Source organism: Mustela nigripes, chromosome 1 (assembly GCF_022355385.1).
Source record: "Mustela nigripes isolate SB6536 chromosome 1, MUSNIG.SB6536, whole genome shotgun sequence".
NCBI classification, from domain to species: domain Eukaryota; kingdom Metazoa; phylum Chordata; class Mammalia; order Carnivora; family Mustelidae; genus Mustela; species Mustela nigripes.
The window spans coordinates 244,193,496-244,208,009 of record NC_081557.1 but is presented as its reverse complement, the minus strand read 5'-3'; the positions used below and the strand labels follow the sequence as shown (position 1 = coordinate 244,208,009).

General features: G+C 49.6%; 1 protein-coding gene and 1 long non-coding RNA gene across 2 annotated transcripts in view; one reads left to right on the top strand and one right to left on the bottom strand.

Moving 5' to 3' along the window:
- The window catches only part of LOC132006146 (uncharacterized), a 33,704-nt gene extending 33,287 nt beyond the window's left edge, over window positions 1–417 (bottom strand). Inside the window, exon 1 of the long non-coding RNA XR_009400998.1 lies at window positions 329–417. This is a non-coding gene — a long non-coding RNA (uncharacterized LOC132006146). The remainder of the gene's footprint in view (window positions 1–328) is intronic.
- Window positions 317–14,514, top strand: part of USP46 (ubiquitin specific peptidase 46) — a 55,453-nt gene continuing 41,255 nt past the window's right edge. Inside the window, exon 1 of the mRNA XM_059383800.1 lies at window positions 317–407. Within this exon, the coding sequence (XP_059239783.1) occupies window positions 372–407 (36 nt within the window). The 5' untranslated portion in view covers window positions 317–371. The remainder of the gene's footprint in view (window positions 408–14,514) is intronic.

The following is a 14,514-nucleotide window of genomic DNA, read 5'->3' as shown; positions in this document are numbered from 1 at the left end:
GCGCGGGCTGCACGCGGCGCGCTCGGGCCGCCCCTCCTCCCCGCGCCGCCGGCCGCGGCCCAGGCTCCCTCGCTCCGCCACTCCCCGCCCCTCCGCTCTCCCTCCCGCCTCCCCGCCTTCCCCGCCCTCCCCGCCTCCTCCACCTCCTCCTCCTCCTCCACCTCCTCCTCCTCCTCCACCTCCTCCTCCTCCTTCTCCCTCCCGGCCTCCCTCTCCCAGCCAAACTGCCCGCCGGACCCCAGGCCGCCTCCCCGCCGCCGCCGCCCCGCCGCCCCGCCGCCGCCCGGCCTCCCCGCGAGCGCTCCACCATGGACAGTCCTGTTTTCACCTTATAAAGATGGCGGTGCGGGATCGCTGCAACCTTTAGACTAATGACTGTCCGAAACATCGCCTCCATCTGTAATATGGTGAGTGGCGGCCGCCGTCGCCTCGGGGGTCGCGCCGGAGGCACGGCGAGGCGAAAGAAAGGGAAGCCCGGGCCGCCCACCCGCCGGGCGCCGGGGTGGGGGCGGGGGGCGCCGGGGTCCGCGCGGCGCGGCCAGAAGTTCCCGGCCCCCGCGCCCGGCGGGCGGGCCGCAGCCCCCCGGGGCGGCCGGGGGAGGGGCCCGATTCCCCCGCCCCCCTCCCAGCCCCGGGACCCGGGAGCCCGCCCGCCGGTGCCCGGGCGCGCCGCCTTGCCTCCGCCCTCGGGCTGCGGTGGAAGCGTCCTCGGGGGGGATAAGCTGAGGATGGGGGGGAACCCATCCCGCCTTTGCGGTAGATAAAGCCCTACGGGTCTCTCTGTCCGCTCTCGTCTCATTTTGACTTCGCTCCTTAAACTATATTTAAAATTCACTTTTGCAAAGGCAGTCGGTGTATCTGGAGAAATTTGAAATGTAATAAAGCTGAAAGTGCAGAATTGTGGTTGGAGAAGTGAACTTCTACCTGGTTTGGGAAGCACGGTCATGTGCTTTGGATGCCTCAATTTCTCCACCTGTGAAAGAGGGACAAGGTTATTTGGCGGTAACATTTGGAGGCCCTGAGGGCGGGGCCGTCTTTGGGCGTGGAGGAGGTCTCCAGGGTTATCTGGCCTGATCTGCTGCAGACCCCTCCGAGGCTGGTGAGCGTGGTCTGGTGAGCGTGGTCACAGCAAGCGGATGTCTTCGGGCTCTGGCGGGGCTGGGTCCATGATGCGGTGCTCACTTTAACTTGGTTTTCTCCCATTGCTACTCTCCCTTCTTTTTCAGTGTTTGCAGGAACAGCTTCCAGCCCTTGGGTTCCCAGGGTGTACCTTGCTGGCACCCCCACTTGTCAGAGCTTTGGGAAGCTCAGCTTGCCCCCCTGGAATAAGGCAGTGGCCCTCCTGGGCAGGGTGAGAGTGTGTGTGTTTTGCCTTCACTCTCGGGTGGTGGGGGCATTCCCCTCCATCAAAGGGCCCCTCCCCCGGCTGGAACACGTGTTCATTTAATGCCAGTTTGGGGGAAACCTCCCTTGAAGCTCTCATACAGGCCCCAGAAGGGAATCTGAGAAGGCAAGATTGAGAAGCCCTGGGGTAAGGTGATCTGGCTACCCTTCCCCCATCGCACAGCTTTTTAAATCTTCTGTCCCACATTCTCCTGCAAGATTAGCACAGAGGGCAAAGGAGCATTCAGGAGCCATGTGTTCGCTCAGGGGTGCAGTCAGGACCCACTGGCGCTGGCTTCAGTTCTCAGCACCGCCAGCAGAGCAAATGCTGGGGCTTCCCGGAGTGAGAGCTGCAAAGGTACTGGCGCAGGACCAGTTAGATGTGGTGGGTGGCTCCTGCAGGAGTTCCGTTTTCTCTCCTTTCCTTCCTTCTCCGCACAGAGACAGGTCTCCTGCTCCTTCCTGTCGAGTGGTGTTAACATTGGTTTGGTGCAACGAAAGGGTGATGCCTTGCTTCCTGGTTTTCCTAAGACCAGTTTGTGAGGGCCACCGGGAAACCGGAGCATCTCTGATCCTCCCTCCTGCCTGCTGTGTGGCCTCAGGCTGCTGGGCCAGTGAGGCATAGTCTAGCTCTTGGTGGTGTTCCTTTCCTGCCTGGGTGCGGTGACACCCCTCTGTAGTGAAATAGCCTGGGAACTTGAGAGCTCACAGGTCCCAAAAGGAAGCCAGCATCTAGACCGCCCCCCCTCCCCCATGCAGCTGGGGCTTCTTGGCACACCTGGGCAGAATGGCATAACCAGGTTCCAGCAAAACTCAGGCTGCAGGGAAGACATCAGTACTGTGTCTGCAGAGTTGACACCTCGTGTGGAGTCCCTGAAGCGGCACCAAAGTTAGGGTGGTCACCCAGGTGAAGTGAGGAGCCAGTAATTCCTAAGTAGGGAGTTTTCTGTTCCTAGTTGGACACTGTCTGGAGCAAGTGCAGGTTCTGGTTCGAACATGTACCAGCTTTTTGTCCTTGAACAAGTTGCTGTCTTACTTTCCTCACCTAGAAAAGGGATGACCATGGTTTCCTCCCTCATTAGGCTGTTGTATTAAATGAGCTCCTGTACTACAGGGCCTAGTACAACGCAAGCATTCAGTGAGGGCTCGCTGTTATTATTAACATCTTTCTCATTATTATGCCACCTTCCAGTGTGGCTTAAAGAATAATGAAGATGATAGGCTCTTGGAAGCAGCCACTAATATAAACAAGCCCACGTTCATTTGTGCAAGTTCATTTATGCAAACCAAGCCAAAGGGCAGGATGCAAAGGCTGGGATGAGAATCCTTAACCCCGCCCCTTATAAAAGCGTGCTCAGGTCAGCCCTGCCCCTCCCAGTCTCCCTTCCCACGGGAGGGAGGGAGGGAGAAGGCTTGGGGATGAGGAGACTGTCTTCACCTGATCAGATGTACATTTGCACCAGACCCCTCCTTAGGTTCTTCCTGGATGATGAATTGTTTCCAGGTAGGTCTTCTCTGAATCTCTGTTGACTGGTTATAGTTTCTCTCTGGGGCTCTCCTTCGTCTTTTCTGCTCCTAACATGATTAGGTCCCGGCTGGTTTGCGTAGTTGTAGAAGGAGCAAGTGGCAATTGCCTTTTCTTCTATGCAGAAGAAAGTTTGGCGTGTTTTAACCAGGCGGATATGTCCAGAAAGGGTGTTAAGAGGTACCATTCTCCTAGGTGAGACTTGAACAAGCCAAAACCTAGCTTGGAACAGCGGACTTGTTTCCTCTGTCAGACAAGAAAGGACCCAGCCGAGCAGAAACAAAACTTGTAGCAAATCCTTTATGTGATTGAGGAATGAACCCCTTCTCTTTCCCTCATACTTCTCCCTGGTTTAGATACGGAAAAGATCCACATTCCTCGGCTTGTCTCCTTATACACTGAGGTTTTATTGTCCCTTGGGAGGGTAATGCTGGTTCCTACCGATTTGTTTGAGTTTTACGTTCGTGTGAAATCCTGCCGCCATGGTTCTTGATCAACTTGCTTGTGTCAGCTTTAGCCACCCGGTGTGTCTGCTTCTGAGATAGTAAGTAAGCTTGTTTGGCTAGTGTGTTGTAATTTTTAAAATGTACTAGCTGCTACCAAGCATGAGGAAATGTCCCTTGTTGGTAATCCTCTGATTTTTGTCCAGATAAATGGATTTAACTTCCTATTAATCACCTTGCAAATGGAAAGTTTTTTGGTTTCACCCCCCTGCCCCCCCCCCCCCCCCCATAAGATTTCGGTTTGAAGAGCTTGAGAAATTTTCTCTAGAGGAAGCCTTTGCTGGGAGAAACCAAATGTGTCCTCTAGACTTGTACCAATGCAAATTGGTCTGAATCATCGAATCTTCATTTCATTTGTTAATAGTGCTGTAAGATGTACCATAGAGAAAATGCTGGGTGTCAGATTGACTACGTTTCTGTTCCCGTAAGCAACCATTTGTTGAGGACGTGCTGTGTTAGCGTTGGCATGTACTATGGGCAGGTGCTCCATAAATGAACGAGATGAGGCCCAGCAGTTTCTTATTTTGTGGGTGTGACACTGGTAAAGACTGAACAGTTTCAGAAGGTGCATTTACCTGCACAGCTGAAGGTGCTGCAGAGTCTCAGAAGCAGTACAATGAAAAGGCTGATACCACAGCAGGTGTTTCTTTAGTATAGTTTGCATTTGGTCCGAGTTTGGTTTTTTTTTTTTGTTTGTTTGTTTTATATGAGGACATGAATCTAGTTAGTGTACCTTCGAATGGGCATCTGTCGCAGTGCCTGTCTCTTCAGTTAAGCATGAGCGTAATGGTAACGTTGGACAAATTGTTGTCTTTCTTGGGACCCAAGTCTTTCTCACCTTGTAAAACTGATGTGTTTTTGAGGGGCTGTCCAGAGCTTCTTAGTGAACAGTATTTCTTCGAGTCTTTATAAAAAAAAGTTCCTTCCCAACATGGGGCAAGCATCTGAAAGATAATTCAAGGCACTTTGTGAAAAATCTGATGATGTGGGAGGGGCCAGGTGTTCTAGAGGCCCATGAGTTGATCCACGGTCCATCCCTGACGATGCGGCTGTCAGAAGCTCATGGAAAGATACAGGCTTTGGGATTTCTCAAAAGAGGGTGCGCCCAGGGTGGGGGCGGAAGGGGTCTCTCTGGCCTGGGGGTTCACTTTCTCTCTCAGTCGTCTTTGGGCCAGTGGCACCTACTTACCATCGACTGATGAAAAGTTCAGCACACAGATGGGAAGTCTTGTGGAAGGCGGAATGTCCTGTGAGGACGGAATGTCCTGTGAGGACGGAATGTCCTGTGAGGACGGAATGGTGGGCCTTGGCCTCACCAGCATCGCAAACCAAGGGAGAAGTTCCCGTCCCTAGATGGGCACTGACCTGTCCTTTCTTCACTTTGAAACTCCTCAACACACTATGTCATGAACCAAGCACTATAATTTCTTTTTTAACTGCTTTATTGACATATACATTTGGCATATATTTAAGGTGTTAAAAAAAAAAATCCTTAATTGTCTCTCAACCATTGAAGGACCTAACCACCTTATTTAAAACTGTCGAATATACCAGATATTAGCAACTTAGTATTCCTTGAACAGTCCCAGGATATTATTGGATACCACAGTGAGTGCCGTATTTGAATTGTTTTAAATAAATGAAGTTTTTCTGATATGAAGGGTAAGTAGAACTAGTAAAAATTTGAAACAAAGCTAGAGGATTTTATAGAGATTGTTTTATCTTGTTAAGTCAATCAGCTGAGGCAGTATTTTGAGACTAGTTGGGAAAAAATTTTAAAACTATTAAAAAAATATGTACATCTTGTAACTTGGGAGGAGACATAATTTATCTCTTCTTCTAGTACTGTCACTGTTGCTTCCCGTTCTTGAAGATAATTGGAGACTGTAAGCTTGGTTTAACGTATCATCTGGGAGTGGTTAAAGTCACATGTGAGGGTCTACTGTGATAGTCATCAGATTTTAAAAATTGTAGCCTGGGGTGGGGTGGGCTGATGTTGAAAGAAAAATTCTCTTCTTCTGGTCTCTTGGTGTAACATGTAGATGTTTGTGTTGGGTCAGGACCTGACAATTAGGCCTATAGCTTTTTCTCTGTTTTTTCTTGGAATCCTAGAGGAAAACAAAGTTGAATGCCAGTATTTAGTTAGCATGAAAGATTGTAATATTATTTTCTAAATATCCACTTTTTATCTAGTTCACCGATACAATAAAACCTACTTATTTTTTTGACTAATGTGGAATTTTGGTATTTTGGCTTGTAATAGAAAGTAATTTTCAGTTTGGGTCCTCTTAGCATTTAAGAGAAATTTCTGTGGTTTTCTTGTCCTCTTTTCCCCAGCCTGCTGTGTCTAGTTCATTCAGATGACTTGAGGCTTTATGATAGTGTGTAATTCTGTGGTATCATCAGAAAGGTCTCTCCTGGTGGCTTTATCTCCAACCTATTCATGGAACCAGCCCAAAACAAAGGGACTGGAAGACTTCGGTGTCTTTTAGGAGATGTAATACTTCTGGCCTATTTTAATGCACATTCTTGTTACGTCTTTGATTGTGATGAAACCAAATGCTAATCTAAGGGTTTGAAAGGCCTGATGATCCTTTAAGAGAAAAAGCCACCCCCAAATGAATGAGCAAATACTTTTTGAGAGAAATAAATTCTGTATCAACAATCAACCCTGTCATTAAAGGCTTCTTGGAATGTTTCTGTACTGAGCTTGTTGCCAAGAATTTCGGGTATGTCGTAAGTCCTTGACATGCAGTTTTACTACAGTTTTAAGAACGGTCGTTTGTGCTGGATGTTGGTAAGTGTGGAAGAAACCCTGTTGGTTCTCAAAGCTTCGCTTTCCACCTCTTGGTCCAGTCTTCTGCACTTCCAGTTCTGATGCCACTTTCAGAGCCTAATCGTGCTTAAAAGTAGTTTGGACTTCTGACTCTTTTTCTGGGTGATGATAGATTTCAGGCGCACACAAGAATACGGAGAATAAGAGAGGGAACCACCCGTGTGTTTCCATCTACCACCCAGTGAAGAAAGAAAACACTACAAGCACAAGCGAACACTTCATCATCTCACTCCCCCTTCTTCTGGACAGTGACTGCTGCTCCAAACTTGACGTTTATAGACTTCAACTAGATGTGTCCGTCAGCCGGATACATTGTCATTTTCTCCTGTTCGAAACGCGCTCTCTGATACTGAACAGCTCCTTCTCAGTTTGCTTTTCCATCATTATGGCTTTGAGATTTACCCATTGGAATGTGTGTAATTCTGGGTTATTCGCTGCTATCTGAGCTTCCATCACGAATCTGCTCCCAAGTATTCATTTTATTTTATTTTTTATATCAATTCAGTTAGCCAACATATAACGCATTGTTAATTTTTTTTGGTATTGATTTTATTGTTGAGTAGCACTTGGGTTTATCATGTGTTGTGTTTGTCATGACAGCTTTGAACTTGTCGCCCTATGCCTCTGTTTAAAGTTTCTCTGTGGGACCTGCCTCCAGGAGAAATTGCTGGATCCAAGGAAAGGGGCATCTTCAGCTCTTAGTACATTGCCAGGTCGCTCTCCGGAGCAGGTGTGCCCGTGTGCGTCCCACCGGCGGCGCTGCGGAGCGCCAGCTGCTCCGCGGGCTTGCAGACGCCCCGTATCCGGAGTCTGACATTTTGCCAGGCTGATGGGTGGGAAGGGGTATCCTGGTGATTTAAAATGTTTGCTTCCCCGTTTACTAACAAGGCCAGACATCTTTTCCTGTGTGTATGGGGCTGGGTGGTTTTTAATCCAGGGACTCAGGGGACAGTTTTCCCAGGCTTGAGAGTCAGGATGGCAGTGTGCCTTCTGTCTGCAAACCGGGAAAGGGAGGACGCAGGGGAAGACTGGGAGGACCAGAGGGCAAGTCCAGAGCGGGAGGGCGGGAATGGAAGCTGGAGGCTGAGGGAACGGGAACAAGGAGGTGAAAGTCTCCAGTGAGAAGATTACAGACCAGAAGTGAGCCGGTGCATTCACGGAGCGCCGGAGCGCCGAGAGTGCGTCTGGGCTGCCTTACTGCGCTGTCCTGGCCTCTCTGTTCAGGGTACGTCGTGCACGCTTTGACCGAAGTCGGCTTTGGTGAACATGTGTCCGTTTCCAGGGCCTCTTCCGTGGAGAGCGGCAGCAAGGCTGGACGCAGGGAGTTTTCCTGTTCACCCAGTTGCTTTTTGACGTTCTTTCAGAAAGGCGGTGTGTTTCTCTGGAAACGGCGCTGCAGTGAACTGCACACGTGCCTTCATTTCTCCAGGACGGAGGCCCTGAAACGGAAGAGCTGTTCCGACGATGCGCCTGGCTGCAGCTTTCCTGGGTGTTGCCAAAGGGGCCCCGACACGGTTGCATGATGTGGAGCTTTTCTGGTGTGTGGCTTCTGTGGCCCTAGTCCCAGAGCCTCTGCCTGGGCAGGGTGTAGGTAGCTCTGGGGTGGGTTTTAGGCACCTGGGATTTTTATTTTTTGTAAGTGCCACAGCTGATTTTGATAAGCCTCTGAAGCTGAGAATCCACCGTGTTAGACGGGCAGCTCGGCAAGGACAGGGCGTTCGGCACAGGCACATCTGTGCCAGCTGCTCAACCAAGGATTACAGGAGAAGGGAGTGGGGGGCTGTATGTAGCGAGCTAGAATGGAAGAGTTGCTGTGCCCGGAGGCAGTGCTCATCACATGTTACTGTCCACAGGAATTACCTGGGGATCTTGTTAAAATGCAGAGTCAGATTCAGTGGGTCTGGAGTGGGGGATGAGATTCTGCGTCTCTAGCATCCCCAGCTTGGGGAGCACACTTAGAACAGCAAGTCCCAAGGGGGAAAAAAGAGACCGACTTCTTTCTTCCCTACAGCTTTCAAGTGCACAGAGTTTTGGATTTGGAATCCTGCTAGGTAGATCTCGAAGCCCGTTTCTTCCTCTCTTTATAACACAAAGAGGAAGGTGATAAAATACCTTTTGCACAGCATTTTTGGGGAGACTCAAAGGAGATCATACTGCCTGTGAAAGCATTTTGTGAACTGCGATGCTCTCACACACATTACGTTCTGTAGTCCTCTTTCTTGTAGGGAATTAATGGTTTCCTTCAGTTTGCTCAAAGCACAAAGCTATTGTTAAAAGAAATTGAACAGATTTAGGGAAAGCTACCAATAAGTTGAGGTAGTTTACGGATACACCGAACACGGGGAAGGACAACACACCGACCTCTGAGACTCCCTGGTTTATTGGAATTCTGCTTTCATTTTGACCGGCTGTCTGCAGTTAGTGGGCATTTTGGGAAGAGTGGGATGGGGGTAGGGGTTGGGCACAAGCAGAGGCAAAATTCACCTTGTGTGGTTCTGAGTGCAGGTGCTAGGAAGCGGGGGGTTCCCTTCTCACTGGTTTGTGGTGGGAGAGGAATGGGCTAGGGAGAGCCCCACAGCTCTCTCCCACTCAGCTCTGCAGATGATAGGACAGTAGGGAGGCCCTCGGATTTATTCCCCAAGTCAGACACTTCTCTCACAGTGTGGAGGGGTGTACTCCAAGTGGTTACTGGGTATTACTGATCTACTGAAGGTACAGGTAGAGTTACTCAGCACAGACCAGGCTTGGGGTCAGCCCCAGGTTAAGCCACCAAAGGACACGGCCATTTAAGTGCAGCATTTCAGGGTGCTTTATTTATTGGGGATACTGCCTTATCCACCTGAGAGAGGCAGTGTGGTCTACAGGGGGAGGGCGAATACAAATAAAAAAGTGACCTTCAGAGCTGGTGTGTATTGAATGCTGCAGTTTCTTCCCATTCCCAGCCTCCACTCTTTTTATTCGCACTTTTTCCCTATGTCTTTGAATCACTTGAATGTCATAGTAGTTTTCCTTAAATCTGTGCAACTTCATTTAATCTGGCCTTGTTTTGTGCTAAGACATCTGTGAGGTAATGGGTTTGATGAGCTAGTTATATGCTTTTCTAATGCATATCAAAAACATAATTGCTAGAGATGCAAATATCAGAATCATTCTGCTGTACACCTGAAACTAATATAGTGCTGTATGTCGATAAGTCAATAAAAAGACGCAGAATTGCTAGAGTTGGAAGTGTTCATACTGGAGCTACCTAAGATGATCTCACCTCCCTCTGGGATTCATGGGTTTAGTTTGGGGAGGCATTGGCTCAGATAAGAGTTTCTTCATGGCAGGTTCAATTAACTGGCTATTTGAGGAGCCCCCCCCCCCTTTGTAAGTAATCTCTTTGTCCACCTTGGGTCTCGAACTCATGACCTCAAGATCAAGAGTCTTCTGCTCTACCGACTGAGCCTGCCAGGCACCCCTGGAGGAACACTGTTACACCAGTTAGTAGATGACAGGTTGGTCAGCTTCCTTGGGAGGCTGGTTAGCCTGTGGAGGAGATCTGGTTGGATGTCCCCCGCTGCTGTGGGTTGGGTGTGAGAGTTGCTGTTGTTCCCACTCCCAGAGATGCTGCTTGTCACCCGTAACATGGGGGTGACAAGAGAACTTCCCTCCCTGGGGCATTGTGGGGCTGCAATGGAATCATTAACGTTTGGTGCTTACCCAGGACCTGACCTTTCTACTAGTGTTTTCTTCCAGTGCCCCTGGCTTTTGCACTAGCCCTGGAGTCCAAACGATGTAGCAGAAAGTGCCCTGGTGTCCAAGGTCTCAGGTTCCAGTGTTGACGCTGCCACTCTGTAGCTTTCCAGACACGGGCCTGGTGACTCAGCCTCTCAGAGTCTGAGACATGAGGAGCCCCTCCTGCTGGGAGCAGTGTGAGAAGAGGAGCCCCGCGGGGCAGGGTAGCCTGGCTTCCAGTTGGAGACCAGATGGGGGCCGGGCGAGCACAGAGGGGACAGAAGGAGGAAGAAGCTGTGATTTCCTACTGAAATGTCGATGGTAGACAAGGTGCTGATGGCGTGTGGCGAAACTTTTGTAATCATCAGTAAGATACTGTGTTTTTCCCTTTCCTGATGATGAGGGCACATCATGTAGGCGGAGACTTTTGGCCATCTCATAGGCATCTTACAGACTCTTGTATTACCTGGCGCACACAGTTCGGTGTTCCTAGCTGAGAGACACATGAAGTAGCTGAGTGCAGCTTCTTTTTCTTTTTTAAGATTTTATTTACTTATTTATTTGAGAGAGAGAGAGCATGAGCTCGGGTGCACCTGCACAAGCCGAGGAGGGGCCCAGGGAGAAGCAGACTGCCCGCGCCCCAGGTGGCAAGCAAGGAGCCCTCCGCAGGGCTCTGTCCCGGGACCCTGGGATCATGACCTGAGAGCCAAAGGCAGGTGCTTCACCGACTGAGCCACGCAGGTGCCCCTAAGCTCCGTTTCTTCTAAAAAAAAAAAAAAAAATCGCCTGGGTGGCTCAGTGGGTTAAGGCCTCTGCCTTCGGCTCGGGTCATGATCCCAGGGTCCTGGGGTCGAGCCCTGCGTCGGGCTCTCTGCTCCGTGGAGAGCCCGTTTCCTCCTCTCTCTCTCTGCCTGCCTCTCCGCCTACTTGTGTTCTCTTTCTGTTAAATAGATAAATAAAATCTTTAAAAAAAAAATCAAAAACAAAAACAAAACTTAAACTTTTTTAAAAAAGATGAGTTTCCACCGTAGGAGTTTCCAACTGTGCAGAAGGCTATAATGTTGACGACACACGCACCATCCGGTCCTGGCCTCCGCGCAGTTTCTCCTCGCAGTTCCCTCTGCTTCCGTTCATTGGTATCTTATGCACGTAGAAGCAGATATGTTTATTTCTCTCGTCGTTTTTTAAAAACACAAGCAGTGCTTTTAGCCTGTGCTGGTCTATCCTGATCTGCCCCTGCTTTCTGTGCCTTGGAGGTGGGTAGCGCTAGTCTGGGAAGAGCGTCCCCATTCTTTTTTAATGGCTTGCAGAGTATTCAGTATCTTGAATGTTCTGCCCTGGCTTACCTAGCCCCCCACAATGGGCAGAAGGGTAGTTTTCCAGTCTTGGCTTTTACAAACAAGGCTATAGGGAACATCTATCCATCCATATGTCCACATACCATTTTCACGTGTGGGGATAGAGCTGTCACCTCATTTCTTAGAAATGGATTTGCATTTGTAACTTGGATGGATTTCGCCAAGTTGCCCTCCACCAGCAGCAATATGTGCGACTCGTTACCCACAGCCTTGCCAAAGCCGTATGCTCTCCAGAACCCTTGTGGTCTCTGCCAGTCAGGGGGAGAATGGTGTCCTCGTGCACTTGTAGTTTGCGTGCCTCTCCTTAGGGGAGCTTGAGCAGCAATTCACACGTTCAGGAAAACAAGCTCCATTTCATTTAACTGTTTTGTTGTTGGCAATTATTTTCCAAGTCTGTAGGGAAGGACCAGTTTTACTTTGCCTTTCAATCTGTCACAGACTGGTATTTTTGTAAAATACAATAAAAAAGAATTATTAGCAAAATGGAGTTAAAAACTCCCAAGATACATAAGCACACAAACCCCTCTTTTATGATTAAACTTGACAGATACAAAATTACTCTATCCATTCGTCTTACCTGTTCTTAATTTCTGAACTTAGCTCATGGCAGTAATGATACCTTGAGTGATATTGCTGTAAAGAATTCCTGACTCGTCTCTTTTCTCCCATGGCCACCCTGTTTGGGGATGAGAGAAGAGAGAGCAGAATTTTCTATTTTCTTTCTTTCTTTCTTTCTTTTTTTTTTTTAAAAGACTTTATTTATTTGTCAGAGAGCGAGCAAGCACAAGCAGAGGGAGAAGCAGGCTCCCTGCCGAGCAAGGAGGGCTTGATCCTAGGACCTTGAGATCTTGACCTGATCCAAAGGCAGACGCTTAACGGGCAGAGCCACCCAGGTGCCCCGACTTTTATGTTTTCTATTTCAGAGTCAGTACTAGATGCTTTCATTCCACTAGAGTAAAATATGTGTGATGGTGCAGGCCTGATTCAGAGGGCAGGGGTGCCGCGCAGACCCATCCGGCTACACCAGCACCTTGCGTTCTCCCATGCTGGGATGGGGCGCTGGTGTCCTGGTGTTTCATTGATGAAGAGCTCGAGCTTGAATTACTAGAGGGCGTTGGGTGGGTGGAGAACGCTCAAAATCCCCATATAAGTCAAATTTGCAGAGCTGTCCTCTTTGACCTGGGGCTTTGCTGGGAGCCCGGGCCTTCCTGTGCTGCTTTTCTGGGGAGTGACGTGACGGCAGGGGCTCCGGGGTGAAGTAGGAGCTGCGGAGACCTCATGAGCAGGGTGGCATTCTTGGGGGCTTGGTTGTAGAACGTTGGGTTGGGAAGGAGTTTTGCTTGTAGCACACGGAGTTCAGTGACTGTGGGTGAAAGTTCCTTTTTCTCCCCCTCAGCCAGAAGATAGACACCGACCAGGATCATTTGTTCTGCTTTTGAGTTGAAATTTTCTCTTTGCATGAGGACTTTTTTACACTGTCGCTAGGCATGTGGAGAGCTGTTTTACAAACCGGAGTCTCTGGCTGCTCTTTAATGTCCCTTCCCGTGATGACTGGGGATCATTATGTATCCCAGGGTCATCTTTCTTCAGCAGCCAGACGTCTTTGTTTCTGTGTTATGAGCATTAAATGAAGTCATGTTGAGGTTTTTTTTTTCACTTCTTTCCCTACCCAGTATCCTGTAAGGCGTGGAAATGGCCCGCTACTGTGGCGCAGGATAGAAATGTACTTTAACTGCCTTCTTGTGGATGACGGCCCCCGGGGAAAGCCTGGAGAGACCCGGGAGGGGGCTGAGCGCGCTCGCACCGGGAGCTGGGGTTGCAGTGTGATGGTGTTCAGATCCCGGGTTCACAGCAGACCTCTGCTTCATACGACCACCTGACCTTGGCCAGGTCCTCAACCTCCATTAACCTCATTTCCCTTAGCTATGAAATGGGGCTGGGGAGTCCCCGGGAATGATTTTTCTGAATGGAGAGTTTTGTTCAGTGTTGCTCGCTGGGACTGGGTGACCGGTCTGCTGTCTGAGCAGGACGGACATCCATAGCCACCTTGGGCTGTCGCGCCCCCGGGGGTTAGGTGACGAGGGCATGAGTGCCCGAGAGCCAGGGACCACGCGGTCAGAGGCAGCTCTGGCTCTCTGCCTAGTCCCTGGATCTGCAGTTCGGGAATTACTAACAATATGAATGAGAAGATCCTCTCCCCTGACTGGCGGTCAGGGGCCTGGGCTCGGAATCCGAATGGCCTACATTAGAGTCGTGTCTCTGCCTTTACAGACGGAGTGAAGGTGAGCAGGTTCTCTCCCTTTCTTCAGGAGTAGAAGAAGGATAATAAGTGTAATCTGGCTTGGGCTGGACGAGAGCGGACGAGAGGGATGGAATGTATGGACGTGCAGTCTCTGAATGCGTGGCCCGTGCTACTTACCCCCTTACCCCGTTTGCACATTACTCAGTCGGCAGATTGATGTCGGCGCCTTATTACACGCCCGAGGCTCTGTTAGGTCCTGGCAAACCAACCAGACCTGATAGAGCCTGGCTTCGTGGAGGTTATGGTCTCATGTAGAGATCACCAGGCTTTTCGGTCAAGGGCTAGATGGTAAAGATATTGGGCTTTGTGGGCCACAGTGTCTCAGTCACAACTACTCCACTATTGTGAAAGTAGCTGCAATAAGTCAGTGGACACTTGTGACCGTATGCCCGTACAACTTTATTTACAAAAGTAGCTGTGCCGGATTTGGTCCGTGGACCATCACTTCCCAACCTGTGGTTCAGTGGGAAAACATGTTAAATAATCACCAGGATGTTATCACAAATCATGGTAAGCTTTATGACGTTCCATACAGGATTCTGCGAGAGAGAGGTAAAGGAAGCTAGCTTTGAAGAAGTGGCATCGAAGCAAACTGGCGAGGGGAGGGGAAAGTGGGGGCTGTAGCTCAAGGGCCAGGGAAGTGGCCACACCAGTTCTGAGCCTGCATTTCTACCTTTTAGAGCTACAGTGGATATTTTGTTCAGAATTACAGCCTGCATTTCTATTTTTTAGAGGTATGACAGCTCGCAGCTTCCTTTGGATTTAAAAAAAAAGGAAACTTTCCTGATATATAATTCATTCCAGTTCTCTCCCCCTTCCCCACCCCCTCACCCCGTTATAATCTTAACACTGAGAATTGAGCAAGCTGTATTAATAACACATTTTGGGGT